The sequence below is a fragment of the Cebus imitator genome, unplaced genomic scaffold (assembly GCF_001604975.1).
Source record: "Cebus imitator isolate Cc_AM_T3 unplaced genomic scaffold, Cebus_imitator-1.0 Scaffold328, whole genome shotgun sequence".
Taxonomy (NCBI): Eukaryota; Metazoa; Chordata; class Mammalia; order Primates; family Cebidae; genus Cebus; species Cebus imitator.
Genome location: NW_016107643.1, coordinates 1,699,735 through 1,715,944, shown reverse-complemented (window position 1 = coordinate 1,715,944; position 16,210 = coordinate 1,699,735). Strand labels below are relative to the sequence as shown.

The 16,210-nt window shown below is 55.1% G+C and overlaps 1 protein-coding gene across 3 annotated transcripts; it reads left to right on the top strand.

The window, feature by feature from the left end:
* Positions 1-397: 397 nt before the first annotated feature.
* CUNH20orf27 (chromosome unknown C20orf27 homolog) lies at positions 398-15,823 on the top strand. Of its 3 annotated transcripts, XM_037730041.1 has the most exons (8): positions 947-1,087; positions 1,418-1,537; positions 2,501-2,554; positions 8,686-8,790; positions 10,158-10,300; positions 13,752-13,890; positions 14,820-14,942; positions 15,161-15,823. In XM_037730041.1, the coding sequence occupies exons 4-8, from the start codon at positions 8,772-8,774 to the stop codon at positions 15,259-15,261; spliced, it is 525 nt and encodes a 174-aa protein (XP_037585969.1). In that variant the 5' UTR covers positions 947-1,087; positions 1,418-1,537; positions 2,501-2,554; positions 8,686-8,771; the 3' UTR covers positions 15,262-15,823. The 3 variants fall into 3 exon arrangements, with proteins under 3 accessions (XP_017360315.1, XP_037585969.1, XP_017360314.1); XM_017504825.2 differs by lacking the exon at positions 1,418-1,537; XM_017504826.2 differs by lacking the exons at positions 1,418-1,537; positions 2,501-2,554 and having other exon boundaries at positions 398-1,087.
* The last annotated feature ends 387 nt before the right edge of the window (positions 15,824-16,210 follow it).

The following is a 16,210-nucleotide window of genomic DNA, read 5'->3' as shown; positions in this document are numbered from 1 at the left end:
TTCAGCAGCCAAGGCCGTCTCTCCTCTAGTTACATTGGAAGGAAAGAGCTGCGTACTCCGGACTGCGTACTGCGGGTACTTTGGGGAATCTGTCCCCGCCCGCGAAGCAAAAGTGAGGTGTTCGGGAACCGGCGGGCTGAGAGCACCGGCAAGAACCCCCGCAGACCGCAGGGCCACGCCTCTTGCTCCCCCGCTCAACGCAGGGGCCCACATCCCACCACGCAGAGCAGAGCGAGGCGCATCTCGCTGCCATGGTGACCGCCTCCATGGAGACCGGGAGCAGAGGCTGCCATCCCCGGGGGGGCGGCACAGGCTCTCCCAGCCCCCAGCCCGCGTGCCTTCTTTGTTCTGATGGTTATCCAGGCCGGGCCGGTCTCCGGGGAAGCGTCTCGGGCCTGCACGGGGGCGCTTCCTCGGAGACAGGGGATGGGATGGAAGGGGAAGAGGTCCAAACCCTTGGGTCGACATAGGAGGATGGAGGGTTCCTCAGTTCCTGCAAGGGACTAGCACGGCCCATATCGATGGCCGAAGCCGGCGTGGAAGCCCCGGAAGAAAGGCCACCTTCAGGAGCTCCACCCAGCCCCGAGACGCGCCCGACAGTCCTCCCGAGAGCGCAGGGCCCAGGGGAGGTGCGTCCCAAGCGAGGGTGGAGGCTGGAGGCGCAATCCCCCAGGCGGAAGGCGGGGCGGGGCGGGGCGGGCCGGGGCCTATCCGTGGCCCGCCTTCCCTCTGTCGCCCTGTGCCGGGTTCTGGTCCCTGGCCCTCTGGGGCCGTCTGCGCGCCTTCCTCGCGAGAACTCGCCCAGCCCTGGGTAGGCGCGGACTCGCCGGGCTCAGCCTCCGCGCCCTCGACACGTGACGTAGGCGGCCCTCGCTACTTGGCAGTTCTTTGGAGCCCGCTCATTGGCCCGAAGCGTCCCTCGCCCCACCCCCGGATTAACCAATGGGCGGAGGCGGAGGTGAGGGCGTGCCGACTGGCGGTCGGCGGCAGCGCCGGGCTCCCTTCCTCGTGCTCGGCGTTGAGCCCCTGCCGACGCCGCCGCAGCGGTCGTCCCTGCCCTCCCCGGCCCCGGGGCACACTCCGCCAGGTGAGACCACCCCTCTGCCCCCTGTCTGCCGGTTCCTCCCCGCTCGCCGAGGTCCCTTCCCGGTCCTGGCCCTGTCCTCAGCAGTCAGTGCCTGGGACCCCAGCGGCAGTTGTGAAAGGGCTGGGGTGGGGGCTCCGCGGTCCGGGCCGAGCCTGGGACTCCTCAGCACCTGAGCTAGAGTGATGTCAGGTTCCCGGGGCGCAGTGACCCATAGCTGCTGAGCTGGGGTGTTTTCCGCGAAGCGATTGTCTGGGGGCACCAGTGCCGTAGTGAGGGCGGGGGCGTAATGGGGTCAGCGCCCCCTCCTCCCCACGACCCTGATCATTGGAGCTGCCTCGCTGCATGACCTTGGACGAGTAGTATCTCTGAGCCTCCGAGCCTCGGCACCCTCAGGAAGGAGGGCAGTGATGTTTGGGAGTATGGGCTCTGGAGACTCCTGCGTCAGCCGAGGTGACTGAGGGTGGGGAGCATACAGGATTATCTCCGAAGGACAGAGCCGCCGCCTCGCAGCCCAGGATGGATTGGCTGGGGGATGTCCTATTGCATTTACCTCCTTCCCCTGAGATGACAAGAATGGGGTGGGGCGGGGGTGCCACACCCACGGGGATGGCTGCCGGATAGGATAAAGGGTCCTACACCTGGGCCACTGGGGCCTCGGGACCTTGCCCTGCACCTCCCTCCCGGTAGCACGAAGGAGGAGGGACTGGATGTAGGTTCTGGACCGGTGTTCCCATCAGTAAGCAGGGACTGAAAAAGGGAAGTCTCCGCTTGTCTTTCTTCTTGAATCTTGGCATTGGAAAATGGGGGTAGGGCATTTTTCTGCCCCAGGGAGCTGAAGAAAATCGGAACAGCACCCCTATCCCTCTCCCATTCTGGTCTTCTGTGGAGAGTAAATGTAGATGGATGTCCCCCCATCCTATCCATCCTGAGCTAAGAGACAGCAGCCCTGTCCCTGGGAGATAATCCTGTGTGCTCCCATCCTCCCCTGGGCTGACCCCCTGGATCCAGCCTGGCCTTGCTTCTTGGGACCTTTGGATCACAGGCCCAGGACAGGGCCTAGGTGGGGAATGAGATCTGGAGGCTAAGCACCTACTAGATGAGGGCATGGTGGGGAGAATGCTGGGCATCGGGTGGGGCATGAGATCTGGAAGCTAAGCACCCACTAGCTGAGGGCATGGTGGGGAGAATGCTGAGGGCAGCACTTGTTGGGGAGGCAGGAAGGTGTGAGTGGTGGGGGTCCCTTCTCCATATTCCTCCACCCCACCGCCAGCACCTCACTGTTAGTGGGAGAGAGAACACCCATACTTATCCTTGCACCTTTGGCTTGGTGGAGGGAAAAGGAAATGAAGTCACTTGAAGGCTGAGTTGATGTGAAGCTGCCACAACCTCTGACCTCCAGCCTTACCTTTCCAGGCTTTGTTCTGAGTATGTGTGGCCCCTGCTGTGTCCAGTCCTGAGAATCATCAGGTTAGTGTGGCCCCATCTCAAGCCCTCAATGGGTGTTCTTTTCACAGGCGTGAGCTTTAATAGGAAGCTACACAGTGCTTCTGCTGGTCTGAGTGCTTGAGCCAGGACTGAGCCCCAGACTGGTGCAGGAGAGGAAGAGGTAGGGAGGGTGAAATGTGAAGTTCCTGGCTCAGAGACAAAGACCTCAAACCACATTGAGAATGAGGATTGAAGAAGGAATGAGAAATGAGGCCTTAGAGGTTGGGAGCATGCTCCCAGCCTCAGGGCAGAGGACAAGCTGGGGCTGGCCCTGTGACACCTTGGGGTATGGGGACACCTCTGGGGAGAGGGATCTTTGGGTTGGGGGGCAAGAGGGTGGCAGGTTTGGGAGCTTCACTTTGCCATGGACACACTGTCTTTGGCCCCCCGTCCAGCCTGGAGCCTTGGGTCTCAGCATGGGGCAGCCTGGAGCAGTAGGAATGCCCTGTGGGGCAGGGGCTGAGGATGCCAAGAACTCTGGGCTCCTATATAATCATCCATCTGTCTGTTCACTTGCCGTGTCTCTGGGTAGGGTGGCCTCCAAGCAGACTTTCTCTCTAAAACTAACAAGGGGCCTGAGCTGGCAGCTCTCTGTCCCTGGAGGGAATATTCCCCCAGTTTCCCTAGTAACTGTGAGCCAAAGAAGCCCCCAAGGCTCTCTCTCGTCCCAGCTTTCCAGCCCTTCGCATCTTGTGACAGTCCAGGTTCCCACCCCTGACTTGATGACAGCCCACCTCAGCGGGGAGGGTATAATTTTTGAGGATATAATTTTTTGTTGTTGCTGAGGCTAGGGGCACCATGTTCCTCCCTGGTCATTTCCCAGTTTCCCAGGATGTACATTCTGAACATCTTTCTTGTGAGCCCCTCTGATTAGGGGTACTGGGCACTCCCAGCATCTGTTCTCTGACCCTCCCTAGGGACCTGGCTGCTGTGGGAGTGGGAGAAGGGGGAGGCCGGAGGAGGGAGGCCCCCTCAACCCTTGAGCTGTTTACCAAGAAGGCTGACATCCCTGGGGCCCATTCTAGTAGGGTCATTCCTGCCTCCTCCAGGATTGGCCTGACGTGCCTCTCTGACAGTGCTGCTAAAATTGCTTTTGCTTTAGAAAGCAGGCCTTTGGGGGTTTGCTCTTTGCAGAGGTGGGGGGTGCATTGTCACAGAGCTTCAGACACAGTTGCACAAAACCCTGGGAGGAAGAGGCCACTGCTTATTCCTGTGTTACACATTAGGAAACAGGGACAGAGAAGTGAAAGAACTCACCCGTGCAGCCAGCAAGGGCAGATCCTGAATTTGAACCAGGACTGCTGCCTCTAGGGGCCGTGTCGTTTGAGCCACGGTGAGGCCTTCATTGGCACAGGTGGAGGCTGGAGGCAGGGCCGGGCCTGGGGTTGCATGGTGGCCTAGCTTTTCTCTGTGGGCACATCACAGCAGGGGAGGCCCAGTGCCCTCTGCCTGCTTCTGATGAGGAATTATATGTGGACAAGAGTCTAGCTACCAGGGGACAGTGACCAGCAGCTCTCGGTTGAGAAAGGAGGTTTGGTTTTCCGTTTCCTTTGGGCTCCTGAGGTCACTTGCTTCCAGGTTACAGGCCTTGAGTGTTTGCCCTTTACTGAGTACTGGGCACTGCATGAGACGTGGGTCCTGCCCTCAGTGGGCATGGACAGGTAACCCTGACTGCAGCAAGGCCCAAGGAATGCCAGTGGGCGGCCACACAGTGGGGACAGGGGAGAGGGATGTGCCTCCCAGGGCAGGGGTAGGCTAAGAGAGTGGGGTAGGGAGTTCTGCTTCCTGAGAGCCCCCAGGGCAGAGTCGCTGGCTCTGACCATATCACTTAGTGCCCGAGTACGGGCCTTGGCCAGGCCCTCCAAGCAAATGAGATGTGGTCATTCATTCGACAAATATAAACTGAACACAGCTGCTCCCTGTCTGGTGCTGCATTGAGTGCTGGGGACACAGGGTTTGACAAAAACACAGTCACTACCCTTGTAAAGTTGGGAAGAGGGATATCAAATGATCCCAGACGTGCGAAAGGGGATTCCGTAAAGAGCTGTAGTCCTGTCCTGGGATTTGCAGGGTGTTCGTCCTTAAAGAAGAAATGTTGGGGGCCGGGCATGGCGGCTCATACCTGTAATCCCAGCACTCTGGGAGGCCGAGGCAGGTGGATCACCTGAAGTCAGGAGTTGGAGACCAGCCCGAACAACACAGTGAAACCCCATCTCTACTAAAAATATAAAATTAGCTGGGCGTGGTGGCGCATGCCTGTAATCCCAGTACTTGGGAGGTTGAGGCTGGAGAATTGCTTAAACCCGGGAGGCGGAGGTTGCAGTGAGCAGAGAGCGTGCCACTGCACTCCAGCCTGGTGACAGGGTGAGACTCCGTCTCAAAAAACCAAAGAAATGTTGGGGCTGAGACCTTGTCCAGGGTGTGGCTGGGAAGGATGGGATTGTTCCTGGCTGAAGGGATGGCCTCGGCAAAGGCAGGTGGGGGTCAGGCTGTAGGTTGAGGGCAAGATGGAGGGTGTCCTGTATGGACCAGGTCAGAGTGCTTTGTGAAAAGGGCCTGCAGCTTTTCCTTACCAGCTACTGGTGCAGTTTCACCTGAGCCTCCAGGAAGTATCCTGGGAGATGGGGGACCTTGTGGACATTGGGCTGTCACTGCCTCCTGGCTGCAGAGGTGTGGCTGGAACATCCTCTGCAAGGTAGGAGGAGGGCCTGACACCCTTGTACTTGGCCATTTGTCATATGCTCTTGAGTTCACAGCTTTGGGAGCAGTTGGAGTTGGGGCGGTTAGGGCAGGCTGCTCTCGAAGACCAAGTTCCCTGAGGACAAGCTGAGCATTCCAGGGCTGAGGCAACCGACCCCACAGCGGCCCTGGCCAGAGGTGAATGGGTGTAGCTCCCCTTTCTGCACCCCGGGCTGGGGCCTGGAAGCTCACCTCCAAGAGGGGGCTGCTGGCCTGGTCCAGTGGCCAAAGGGGGCTCCTGGTAGTACCAGGAGGCAAGGCTTAGTGGACTTTGCCCACATTGAGAAATGGGGAGTGAGGTGAGGCCACATCTGCTCCCAGGGCAGCTTGGCACCAGAGGGACCTTGAGATTATGCCCTCCACAGGCCCAGCCCCAGACTATGAGGCCGCCTTGTAGTTTCTCTTCCTTCCCTGGACTGACGAGCCAGTGTCACTCTTGGGTCACTCTAAATTCTTCAAGTGTGTTTCCCTGAAAAAATAAGGACATACTTCTTAACTAGTACAGTTCCATGATCTCACCTAACAAAATCAACTCATTTCTTAGTGTCACCTCATATCCAGGCCATTCACATTTTCCAGATCCCCCAAATGTCTTTTTTTTTTTTTTTTGTGACAGAATCTCACTCTGTCACCCAGGCTGGAGTGCAATGGCGGGATCTTGGCTCACTGCAACCTCTGCCTCCGGGGTTCAAGTGATTCTTCTGTCTTAGCCTCCTGAGTAGCTGGGATTATAGGCATATGCCACCATGCCTGGCTAATTTTTGTATTTTTAGTAGAGACAGGGTTACGCCATGTTGGCCAGGCTGGTCCTGAACTCCTGACCCCAGGTGATCCACTCACCTCAGCCTGCCAAAGTGCTGGGATTATAGGTGTGAGCCACTGTGCCTAGCCCCCACAAATGTCTTCTTTGATAGCTAGTTTGAAACACTCTCTCCTTTATTTCTCTTCTCACAGCTGATGTGGTGAATAAAACAGGTCAGTTGACCTGAAGATTATCCTTTTTTGGTCTGTTAAGTGTGTGTTGATCTAGAACAGGGGTTGGCAAACTTGCTTTGAAGGGTCAGATAATAAATGGTTTAGACTTTGCAGGCCACATGGTCTTTATCATAACTACTCGGAAGTAGCTTGTTTTAGTGCAAAAACAGACAACCTGTAAGCGAATGAAGTGTAGTGTTCTATTAGTAAACCTTTATTTGCAAAAAACTTCATTTGCCAGGCCCGGAGGCTCACGCTTGTAATCTCAGCACTTTGGGGGGCTGAGGTGGGTGGATCGCTTAAGCTCTGGAATTTTGAGACCAGCCTGAGCAACCCTGTCTCTACAAAAATTAGCCGGGCATGGTGGCGCATGCCTGTGGTCTCAGCTACATGAGAGGCTGGGGTGGGAGGATTGCTTGAGTCCAGGAGATCAAGGCTGCAGTGAGCTGTGATCACATACTGCACTCCAGCCTGGGTGACAGAGTGAGATCTTCTCTCTAAAAAAAAAAGAAAAAAAAAAACCAGGCAGCAACCCAACCATCAGCTGCATAATCAGCTGTAGTTTGCCACTTCTCTATCTAGAACAGTCTCCCTTGTTTTATTTTTCTTCTTGCCGTTTGAAAAAAAGAAACAGGTCAGTCATCCTGTAGAATGTCCTGCCTTCTGGGCTTGTCTCATTGCTTTCTCATGGAGTCATTAAATTTGTTCCACCGTCCTCTGTGTTTTTGGCAAATGAGAAGTTGAAGCTAAAGGCTGGTTTAGATCCAGGTTAAACCTTTTTGGCAGGAATCCCTTGTCAGTGATGCTTGACTTTGGGCTGCCTCACTTCAAGAGGCCTCAGTCTGACAGGCTGTCCTGCAGAGAGCAGAGAGATAGACCAGTGTGTGACTGGGAGAAGTCACACCCCTCCATTGCACACTTGTGCTATTCCCCTTAAACAGCAGGTCTTTGGCCCGGCGTGATGGCTCACACCTGTCATCCCAGCACTTTGGGAGGCCGAGGTTGGGGGATCACTTGAGGTCAGGAGTTCAAGACCAACCTGGCCAACGGTGAAACCCTGTCTCTACTAAAAATACAAAAACTAGCCAGGTGTGGTGGCATGAGCCTGTAGTCCCAGCTACTTGGGAGACTGAGGCAGAAGAATCACTTGAACCCAGGAGGTGAATGTTGCAGTGAGCCGAGATTGTGCCATTGCACTCCAGCCTGGGTGACAGGAGGGAAACTCTGTCTCAAAACACACACACACACACACACACACACACAACACTAGGTCCTCTGTCAGTGACATTGGGAACCCGTATCTGCTTCCTGTCAACCTTCCCCTCTGGCTTAGCATCCACTGACTCTTGTTGCCTCCAGTATTTGTTCCTTTAAGGGTTGCAGAATGACTTAGCATTTGGTCATTTCTTTGTTATTTATTAGCAAGAATTCTTCCTGAAAGAAGAGCTTTCCGTCAACCATCAGAACCATTTGGTTACAAGAAAGGCCAAGAGACAAGCTGAATTCTTTCTTTAATCCCTGGCTTTCAGAGTAAAGAGGGCACTGCTACCGTCAGTGGTGACAAATGAGGGCTTTTGAGGGCTTGGGTTTGTTTGTTTTGCTTTCTCTCTTCTTTTTTAATAATCTCTGTGAATGCACTGCTTTTATGTGTTCCATCTGTTTCCATCAGTTGCACACATTATTCTTTCTGATGCTCAGATGGTCCCAGCTCGGCCCATCGGAGGCTTCCTGGGGTGCCTCTCACTGCCCCTGTGCTGAGGCTGCTCTTAGGGAGCTGAGCCAGAGGCAGGCCTGAGGCTCAGGGCAGGGTCTGAAGGCCGGTTCAGATGGGGGCACACTCCCTCCACAGACATCTGTTTTGCATATGGCCCTGACTGATCACCAGGAGGGAAAGCACTAAGGACACATTTATTTTATGTGGTCCCCTGTTCTTGCCCACCACCAAGCACACTGTTGCCTCTGACCTGCACCCAGCTGCATTGCTCATGTGACCTGAATAATGTGGCTCCAGGCCCAGCCTTTGGGGTCAGCAGCACCAGAAGTGGCCCCTGGAAAGTACCAATAAAGTGCTCCTTTCCAGGCGGCCCCTCCTGCCAGCCTCCGGGGATGCTGGGGATAGGAGCCCTGTGCTGTTGCTTTGGTACCTAGAAACTGCAACTCAGCACATGCTGGCAGGACCCTGAGTCAATGGGGTATCAGGGAAGGGTGAGGGCTCTCGATGAATATGGGCAGTGGTGGAGGGTGGGCAGAAGCCCCCATGCTAGAGAGTGTAGGCCCCACTTAGGCTGCTGAGAGCAGCAGGGATTTGAGTCCTTCCTAAAGGGAGCCCCTTTGCTCTCCCTGAGCCATGGGTCCATGGAGGGTCCTAACTCCTGCCCTGCCCGCTCCCTATCCTTCAGGCTTCTACTGGTGTCCCTGGAGCATGGGAGGCTGCTGAGTGTGAGTGGTGGTGTCTGGCAGGAGCTACGTGGCAGGGAGGGCGTCCATGGCTGCAGCCAACAAGGGTAAGTGGCTTCTTGGCCTGGTGGGGCTTGCATGAGCCATTGCTGCAGGTAGGGCCTGCGCCACCTCTGTGTGTGTGTGCATGTGTGAATGTGTGTGTGTGGGTGTGTGAATGTGACTGGGAACATGCCAGTGTTTGTGCCAGGTCCTGGGACTCATGCAAGCCCTAGCAGGGACCCCCGAGGAGCCCTGCTGACTCCTTAGGCTGGTCTGTGGAGGTGTGTGCTCATGTCCCTGCCATTCCACTGTGGGGGTTGGGGGAGCCAAGGGGCCTGTGATGAGCACTGAGACTGGTGATATGGGAGGGCCACCACAGGCTATGGAAGGGAACTTGGGTTTCGTTCAGAGTCCAGAAGGGAGAAGGGAGGATTTTAGGCCGGGGGATCTGGTGAGATTTGAGGGTTCGGGGGGCTCAGCAGGGATTGTGGATGTGCCATGCTGGACTCCTGGGCCTCTGAGTATCCAAGAGCCTGGCTCAAAACTGGACCAGGCCCTCCCACTAAAGACCCTGGGCAGGGCTCTTGGTGAGAGGGCCTAGGGGCCAGGGGTCAGAGAGGACTAGAGCCATGCTGTTGGCCTCCCCAGCCTGTGTGTTCATCCGGTCCAGGCCTTCAGCCCAACTCCCAGCTACCCTGCCTGTCCCATCCCTCTGCCCTTGGAGAACCAAACCCAGCTCAGAGACAGCTGACGGCCTTGATGGTGGGCTTGGCAGAGGAAGGAAGGGAGTGTTGGGGTGGGTCTGGAAGCTTCCCTGGGTTCTCTCTTCTTGCTTGCCAGTGACTGGTGAGGGTTAGTGGCAGCCACAGCCTTGCCTAGGTGGGCTGAGTGTTTTTGATCCCCTTTGTTTCTGCCATCCCTAGGCAGGTCCCCTAGAGCCTATTCCTGTCCCTGCCCCTTCAGGTTGGGGTCATCAGGAGGGGCAGGCAGGGGCCTCATGCACTGACACAGCTCGGGGGTAGGCCCCAGGGATGGGGAGCTTGGCACTATGAAGGAGAGTACTAGGCAGGGTGTCCAGAGGACTGGGCTGAGCCCCACACTGCCCTGGCTTGGTGGGAGTCTGGAAGCCTGTCCCTTCCTGTCTCTGGCACCAGCCCGATCCTTTCCAAGCAGGGGTCCTATTAGTCAGTTCCTGAGTCTCCCCCACACCCACTCGGGGGATGCATTTTTGTGGGAGGACTGGGCAGGTCGGAGCAGGGTGGCGGCCTCAAGCCTCATGATCCCAGTTTCCACCTAGCCCTGAAAAGCACCCAGCCAGTGGGAGCTGGATGATGTCAAGGGCAGTCTTGGGGGCGAGGAGGGGATGAGTTGGAGGAGTTTCCTGGGGACAGGGAAAGCAGCAGCGCTCAGGGCCTTCTCCCACTCTTCCTAGGCAACAAGCCCAGAGTCCGGAGTATCCGCTTTGCGGCAGGCCATGATGCAGAAGGCTCCCACAGCCACGTTCACTTTGATGAGAAGCTGCATGACTCAGTGGTCATGGTCACCCAGGAGAGCGACAGCAGCTTTCTGGTCAAGGTACATATACACCTTCCCCATCATCAGCTTCTCCCTTCCCTGGCCCTGCCTGGCTTCTGGGCCTGCCTGTCCCCATTCCTCTCAGCTGGGCTTATAGGCATGTCTGTGCCTTTCCCTGTGCCTTGGTTTCCCCACTCGTCAAATGGGAGGCAGTGAGATTCCAATGAGATGAGAGCATTTAGAATGTCATCCAGATCAAGATGAGCAGAGCCATTGCTGTCAACAGCCTAACCCAGGCAATAGCAATGGAAGGCAGTGTCTCGGCTATGGTGCCGCTGGCCCAAGTTCAGATCTAGGCCAGCCATTCTGGCTCTGTGACCTTGGGGAAGGTCACCTGAATTTCTCTTCTCTTGAGTGGAGACAATCACATCCCCTAGAGTTGGTGTGAGAATGGAAGAATATATGTATGTGATAACAGGTTGAAGCTAATGATGGCAATAATAAGGGCAACTTTTTTTTTTTTTTAAAGATATTAAAAGGGCTACTATTGTTGGCACAAGTCACACTTGGCGATTAGGAATTAGCAAGTGCTCTGGGTAAGCACTTCTATGCAAGAAAGAAGCCTGTAGAGACCCCAGAGCCTACCATGTTGGTGACTGGGCAACTTTTTTTTAATCCTTCTTTGCCAAATCTCTGGCTGAATTAGGCTCTTTGAAGTAGTATTATTACCCCATTTTCTGCTCGGTGGAGCTGGATTCGGGAAAATGGGGACTGAGGTCTTTTGGTCAGTCAATAAATCAGGGTCCAGAGTTGTACAGGAAAGCTTTTGGGTGGGGGGAGGTCTGGCCCATGGAGATGGCTCAGAGGAAGGGTCTGCTGTGCTGCTCAAAAGGAGCCCAGGTTTAGCCTGGCCAACATGTAGAAACACCATCGCTACTAAAAATGCAGAAATTAGCTGGGCGTGGTGGCACACACCTGTAGTCCCAGCTACTTGGGAGGATGAGGCAGTAGAATTGCTTGAACCCAGGAGGCTGAGACTGCAGTGAGCTGAGATTGTGCCATTGTACTCCAGCCTGGGCAACAGAAAGAGACTCCATTCCAAAAAAAAAAATGGTTTGGGGGGTCCAGGTTTATTTCCATTAGTGTCCAACTCTGAAGTTCCCACTCTTAGTCCTACAGCTGACAGCTTCCCCAAGAGAATAAACAGAACAAACCAACAATTTTAAAAATAGCTCTGTCCCCTCATTGCAAAATCCACTCATGTCTTAATAGACATGAGAAAATTTGGAAGACAGAGAAAATATGAAGAAATTTAAAAGTACCCACACTCATTTTATCCCAAAATAACCATGGTTAATATTCTGATGTGTGTTATTCCAGCTTTTTTTTTTTTTTTTTTTTAGACAGAGTTTTGCTCTGTTGCCAGGCTGGAATACAGTGGCACGATCTCAGCTCACTGCAACCTCTGACTCCTGGGTTCCAGTGATTCTCCTGCCTCAGCCTCCCAAGTAGCTGGGATTACAGGCACATGCCACATGCCACCACGCCCAGCTAATTTTTTGTATGTTTAGTAGAGATGGGGTTTTGCCATGTTGGCCAGCATGGTCTCAATCTCTTGACCTCGTGATCTGCTCGCCTTGGCCTCCCAAAGTACTGGGATTACAGGTGTGAGCCACCATGCCTGGCCTATTCCAGCTTTTAAAAATTTTATTTATTTACTTATTTTTTCTGAAAACACTATGGTGACGGATCCAGCTTATTTTAAAAGGCTTTGTTTCCAAAAACAAAAGCTAGCATCACAGTGTCCACATGGTTTTTGCTTGCTTCTGTTGTGAACTGTCTCCTACCTGTGTTAGTAAATAATTTTCCACAAGATTTTACAACTGCCTACTACTCCATGATATGTGTCATCATTGACTTAGCTGGCTCCCTGTTCCTGGGTGTTACGGCTGTTTTTGTTTTCATTGTTATAAATAGGGCAGTGAAGAGTTTTTTTTTTTTTTTTTTTTTTTTTTTTTTTTTTTTTTTTTTTTTTTTTTTTTTTTTTTTTTTTTACATCTCTGTTTCCCCTGGAAAATTCTCTTTTTTTTTGAGACGGAGTTTTGCTCTCGTTGCCCAGGCTAGAGTGTGCAATTGCCCGATCTCAGCTCACTGCAACCTCCGCCTCCTGGGTTCAAGCGATGTTCCTGCCTTAGCTTCCCGAGTAGCTGGGATTACAGGCATGCAACACCATATCCGGCTAATTTTGTATTTTTAGTAGAGACAGAGTTTCTCCATGTTGGTCAGGCTGGTCTTGAACTCCCGACCTCAGGTGATCCAGCCGCCTTGGCCTTCCAAAGTGCTGGGATTTACAGGCATGAGCCACTGCGCCTGGCCTCCCCTGGAAAATTCTACAAGTAGTACCCCTGGGTCACAGGATCACAGTTGGCAGGTACAGCCAGAAAGCCTTCTTGAGGGGTGTGCCCTCCACCAGCAGAGCGTGATGCGGGGCACATGGATTGAGGTTTGTCATGCAGAAATATCAACCTGGTCCCAATGAATGGCTAAAACTCTGCAGCCAGTCCCAGTTGGCCCCCAGGGATAGGGTTGCCCAGCCCCAGTAACTGTGAGCAGGAGTCTGTGTGCCCATGTGAGCTGAGGGTACAGCATGTACCCTGTGCCTGCTGGCCTGGCACCCCTGCTAGCCACCCTTCTCAGCAACCACCCTGCTCAGCAACCACCCTGGCTTGTGACCCTTCATACTACTGGTGTTTCCAATAATGGCATTTGTCCTAGAGGGTGGCTGTCACCAAGCACTGTGAATGAACAGAAATTGTTTGGGTTGCGAGTATTGGCCATTGGGCACAGTCAGCCTATGAGTGAGCAGGCAGGCATCCACAGTCCAGGGCCAGCAGGGCAGCCAGGAGCCCCAGTTCAATGGCTGGTGCCAGGCCTGTGGGCCAGCTCTGGGCTGACACAGCTGGTCTACTGTTGTGTCTCTAATTTGATCCCATCCCTCATCTCACGCTGTCTGTTGCCTGGTGTCATCCTCTGAGTGACTGGAGGACCAGCATCCCTGACCCTGGGCTACTGGCAGTGATGGGGACAGGTGGATGATCTGTGGGACTTTGAACCTCTCCTTGTGGGCAGTGTGCCATGCATGGCAGGAGTGGCCAAGAAGTCTAGGGAGGACTTTACCCTAGCCATACTATGTGGCCTTTGGCCATTCGGTGGCTTCCATTTTCTCATTTATGCAATGGGCCACTGAGGACTTTAGGGCCCATGAGACAGATGGCTGAGGATTTTACTGGCCAAGCTGTAGAAATGGGACCCTCAAGGGAAGGGGTCTGTGAAAGGGCTGGGGCCCCTGGGCTGGGGTGTCAATCAGCTGGACTGATAGAGGGAGTTGGGTTTCCTGTGCTCTCTGGGGAAGCAGGTGCAGGGGCCCATGGGATCGTAGGTGGCACAACTGGGTGGGGCTGGGGGAAGCAGGAAGTGAAGGTGCCTCCCTCCTTTGCCTCTCCTGCTGTAGGTTGGCTTCCTGAAGATCCTGCACAGGTATGAGATTACCTTCACTCTGCCCGCCGTGCACAGGCTGAGCAAGGACATCCACGAGGCACCTATCCCCGGCCTGCACCTCAAGCTCCTCAGCATCGTGCCTGTCCCGGAAGGTGCATCCCCTCCTCCAGCAGGGCCTGGATGGGAGTGGGAGTGAGAATGTGGGGTACTCCCTTACCCCCAACTAGGGTGGACAGGCAGCTCAGGAAGTCGAGGACATGGCACCTCTTTGTGAGCTTGCAATGTGGCAGCATGGCAGGTCCCATGCTCCAGGCCTTGCTCACTGTCACTGAACAGAAGTCCATGAGCTTGTTCTTGCCCGTGTCTGCCCATGGCGTGACGGTTACCTCTGTGGGGCAGTAACCAAGAAGAGGGCCACTGAGGAATTCGTTTAGTCTCCAGCCCTCATGTCTGCCTCCCGAACCCTCGAGAAAAACCTGCTGGAGCTATACACATCTTGTGGCTAACTCCTAGCACCCACCAGTCCCGGACCTTGGGTTTCAGGCTGCTGCTCCTATGAGGCTCACTTCAGGCCCTGCCCCACCTCCTACTCCCAGTCTGGCAGAAGCTAGGGTGTCAGTTTCGTGGAGCTCCAGCTTCGGTTTCATGTCCCCGTCACCAGCCTCCTCATGACCTTGCCCTTCAATGGATTGAGACCCCTCCGGCCTTTACCTCTTGCCATCTGATCTGTTCAAATCCTACCCCGTCCCTGCCCCCATCATTCCTCATCACCCCCTCTCCTCATCGCCCCCTCTCTCTGCCTTCCTTTTCGGAGCCTGAATTGGACCCTACTTCATTCACTCTTGGAGCCACATTGGGGTGGCCCACAGGTTGGAGGCATTTCCAGCTCTCTGAAGAATGGGAAGTTTTTGAGACTTGTGTACTCCTCCTAGGGGGTGGGTCTCTGGGCTCCAGAAGGGCCATCCTGCCCCTTTCTTGGGGAAGCTCAGCATGTCTTAGTGGTGGGTAGGGGCCAGTGAGTGCCAGGGGCAGAATCGGGAGGCTGAGGAGGTGCTGACCACTTGCCCTTGTCCCTGGGCAGGTTATAGTGTCAAATGCGAGTACTCGGCACATAAAGAGGGCGTCCTCAAAGAGGAGATACTGCTAGCCTGCGAAGGTGGCACGGGCACCTGTGTGCGCGTGATGGTGCAGGCCCGCGTCATGGGTGAGAGCTTGAGGCTCCTGGTTGGAGGAGGGACCCACAAGCTGGACTGCAAGGGTTTCCGTTCTCCTCAGGGAACCAGGGCTGAAAAAGGGATACCTGCCCAGGGGTTCTCAACATCCCCAAGCTGATCCCTGAGGGAAGGGGAGGGGTCCCCTTAGTGGGCCGCGTGGGTGGGGCCCTGGGCCAGCATGGCACTAACTTACACCCCTGCCTTGCAGACCGACACCACGGCACGCCCATGCTGCTGGACGGTGTCAAGTGCGTGGGCGCTGAGCTGGAATACGACTCGGAGCACAGCGACTGGCACGGCTTTGACTGAGGCCTGAGGCCCCACCAGCCCCGGGCCCCTCAGCCTTAAACCCCGCCTTGTCCCCCCTCCCCCGACATGCTGCGTGATGGTGTGGCTTCCTCACCCCTCTCTGGGGTGGGTGTGGGGGTGGAGTGGCCTTGCCTACACTTCTCACCTCTGCCTTCATTTGTGCCACCACCCTGCCTCTCCTGCGTCCTCCTCTCCCACTTCCTCCTCTCCGTGTGCCTCAGTCTCCTGCCCGAAGAAATGGGTTGAGCCCGAAAGGAGGCTGTCTGAGGAAGGGAGAGGAAGGGCCTGGGGTGGGTTTCCCACTCCCCAACCCAAGCCATAGGGGCTCCAGCCAGGGTCTGGGAGAGGATGGAGCTGGCTCTGTGACGTCATGGCCCCATTACTGCTGCTGCTGCCTCGCTTCAGCCACCTCTCCTGCCCCTCCCTCATCCCCACTGCTGTCCATATGAATAGGAGGGAGGTGTAATCCCTGGCTCCCACCCCTCAGGTTTGTGTTACTTGGTTTTTAAGCGACTGGTTGGGATAGAACCCTAAAGAAATAAAATTTCCAGTGGAAACCGGAGGCCAGGTGGACTTTTGTTCTCTGGGGTTGGGGTAATGCCTACTCCTTTGGCAGATGGACCAAGGAAGGACTTGGGTAGACTCACTCTTTCAGGAGGTAGGGGCACCGCGTGGTATTATAGCACCTAGTCCCACAAGAAGTATGCACAGGTAGTGGCATTTTAGGCCAGAAGCTGGCTGCCAAGACAGTTTGAATGAGGAGGGACCTCCTGTGCAGGCTAGAGAGGTCTCGAAGTGTTGTTTGGGAGGCTTGATGGGGAGACAGCAGCGCTCCCTTCTGGTCAGTTAGGGAACTGACCATGCATAGGGTGCACAGCTGAAAGCTTTCCTTGTCTCTCTAGCACCCCGATCCCTACACTTCCCACTATTAGGGTCTCCACGCCATATC

Coding starts and splice junctions, on each gene's coding strand:
- CUNH20orf27 (XM_017504826.2), top strand. Junction 10,301..13,751: donor ACAGCAGCTTTCTGGTCAAG/GTACATATACAC, acceptor CTCCTGCTGTAG/GTTGGCTTCCTGAAGATCCT. Junction 13,891..14,819: donor CATCGTGCCTGTCCCGGAAG/GTGCATCCCCTC, acceptor GTCCCTGGGCAG/GTTATAGTGTCAAATGCGAG.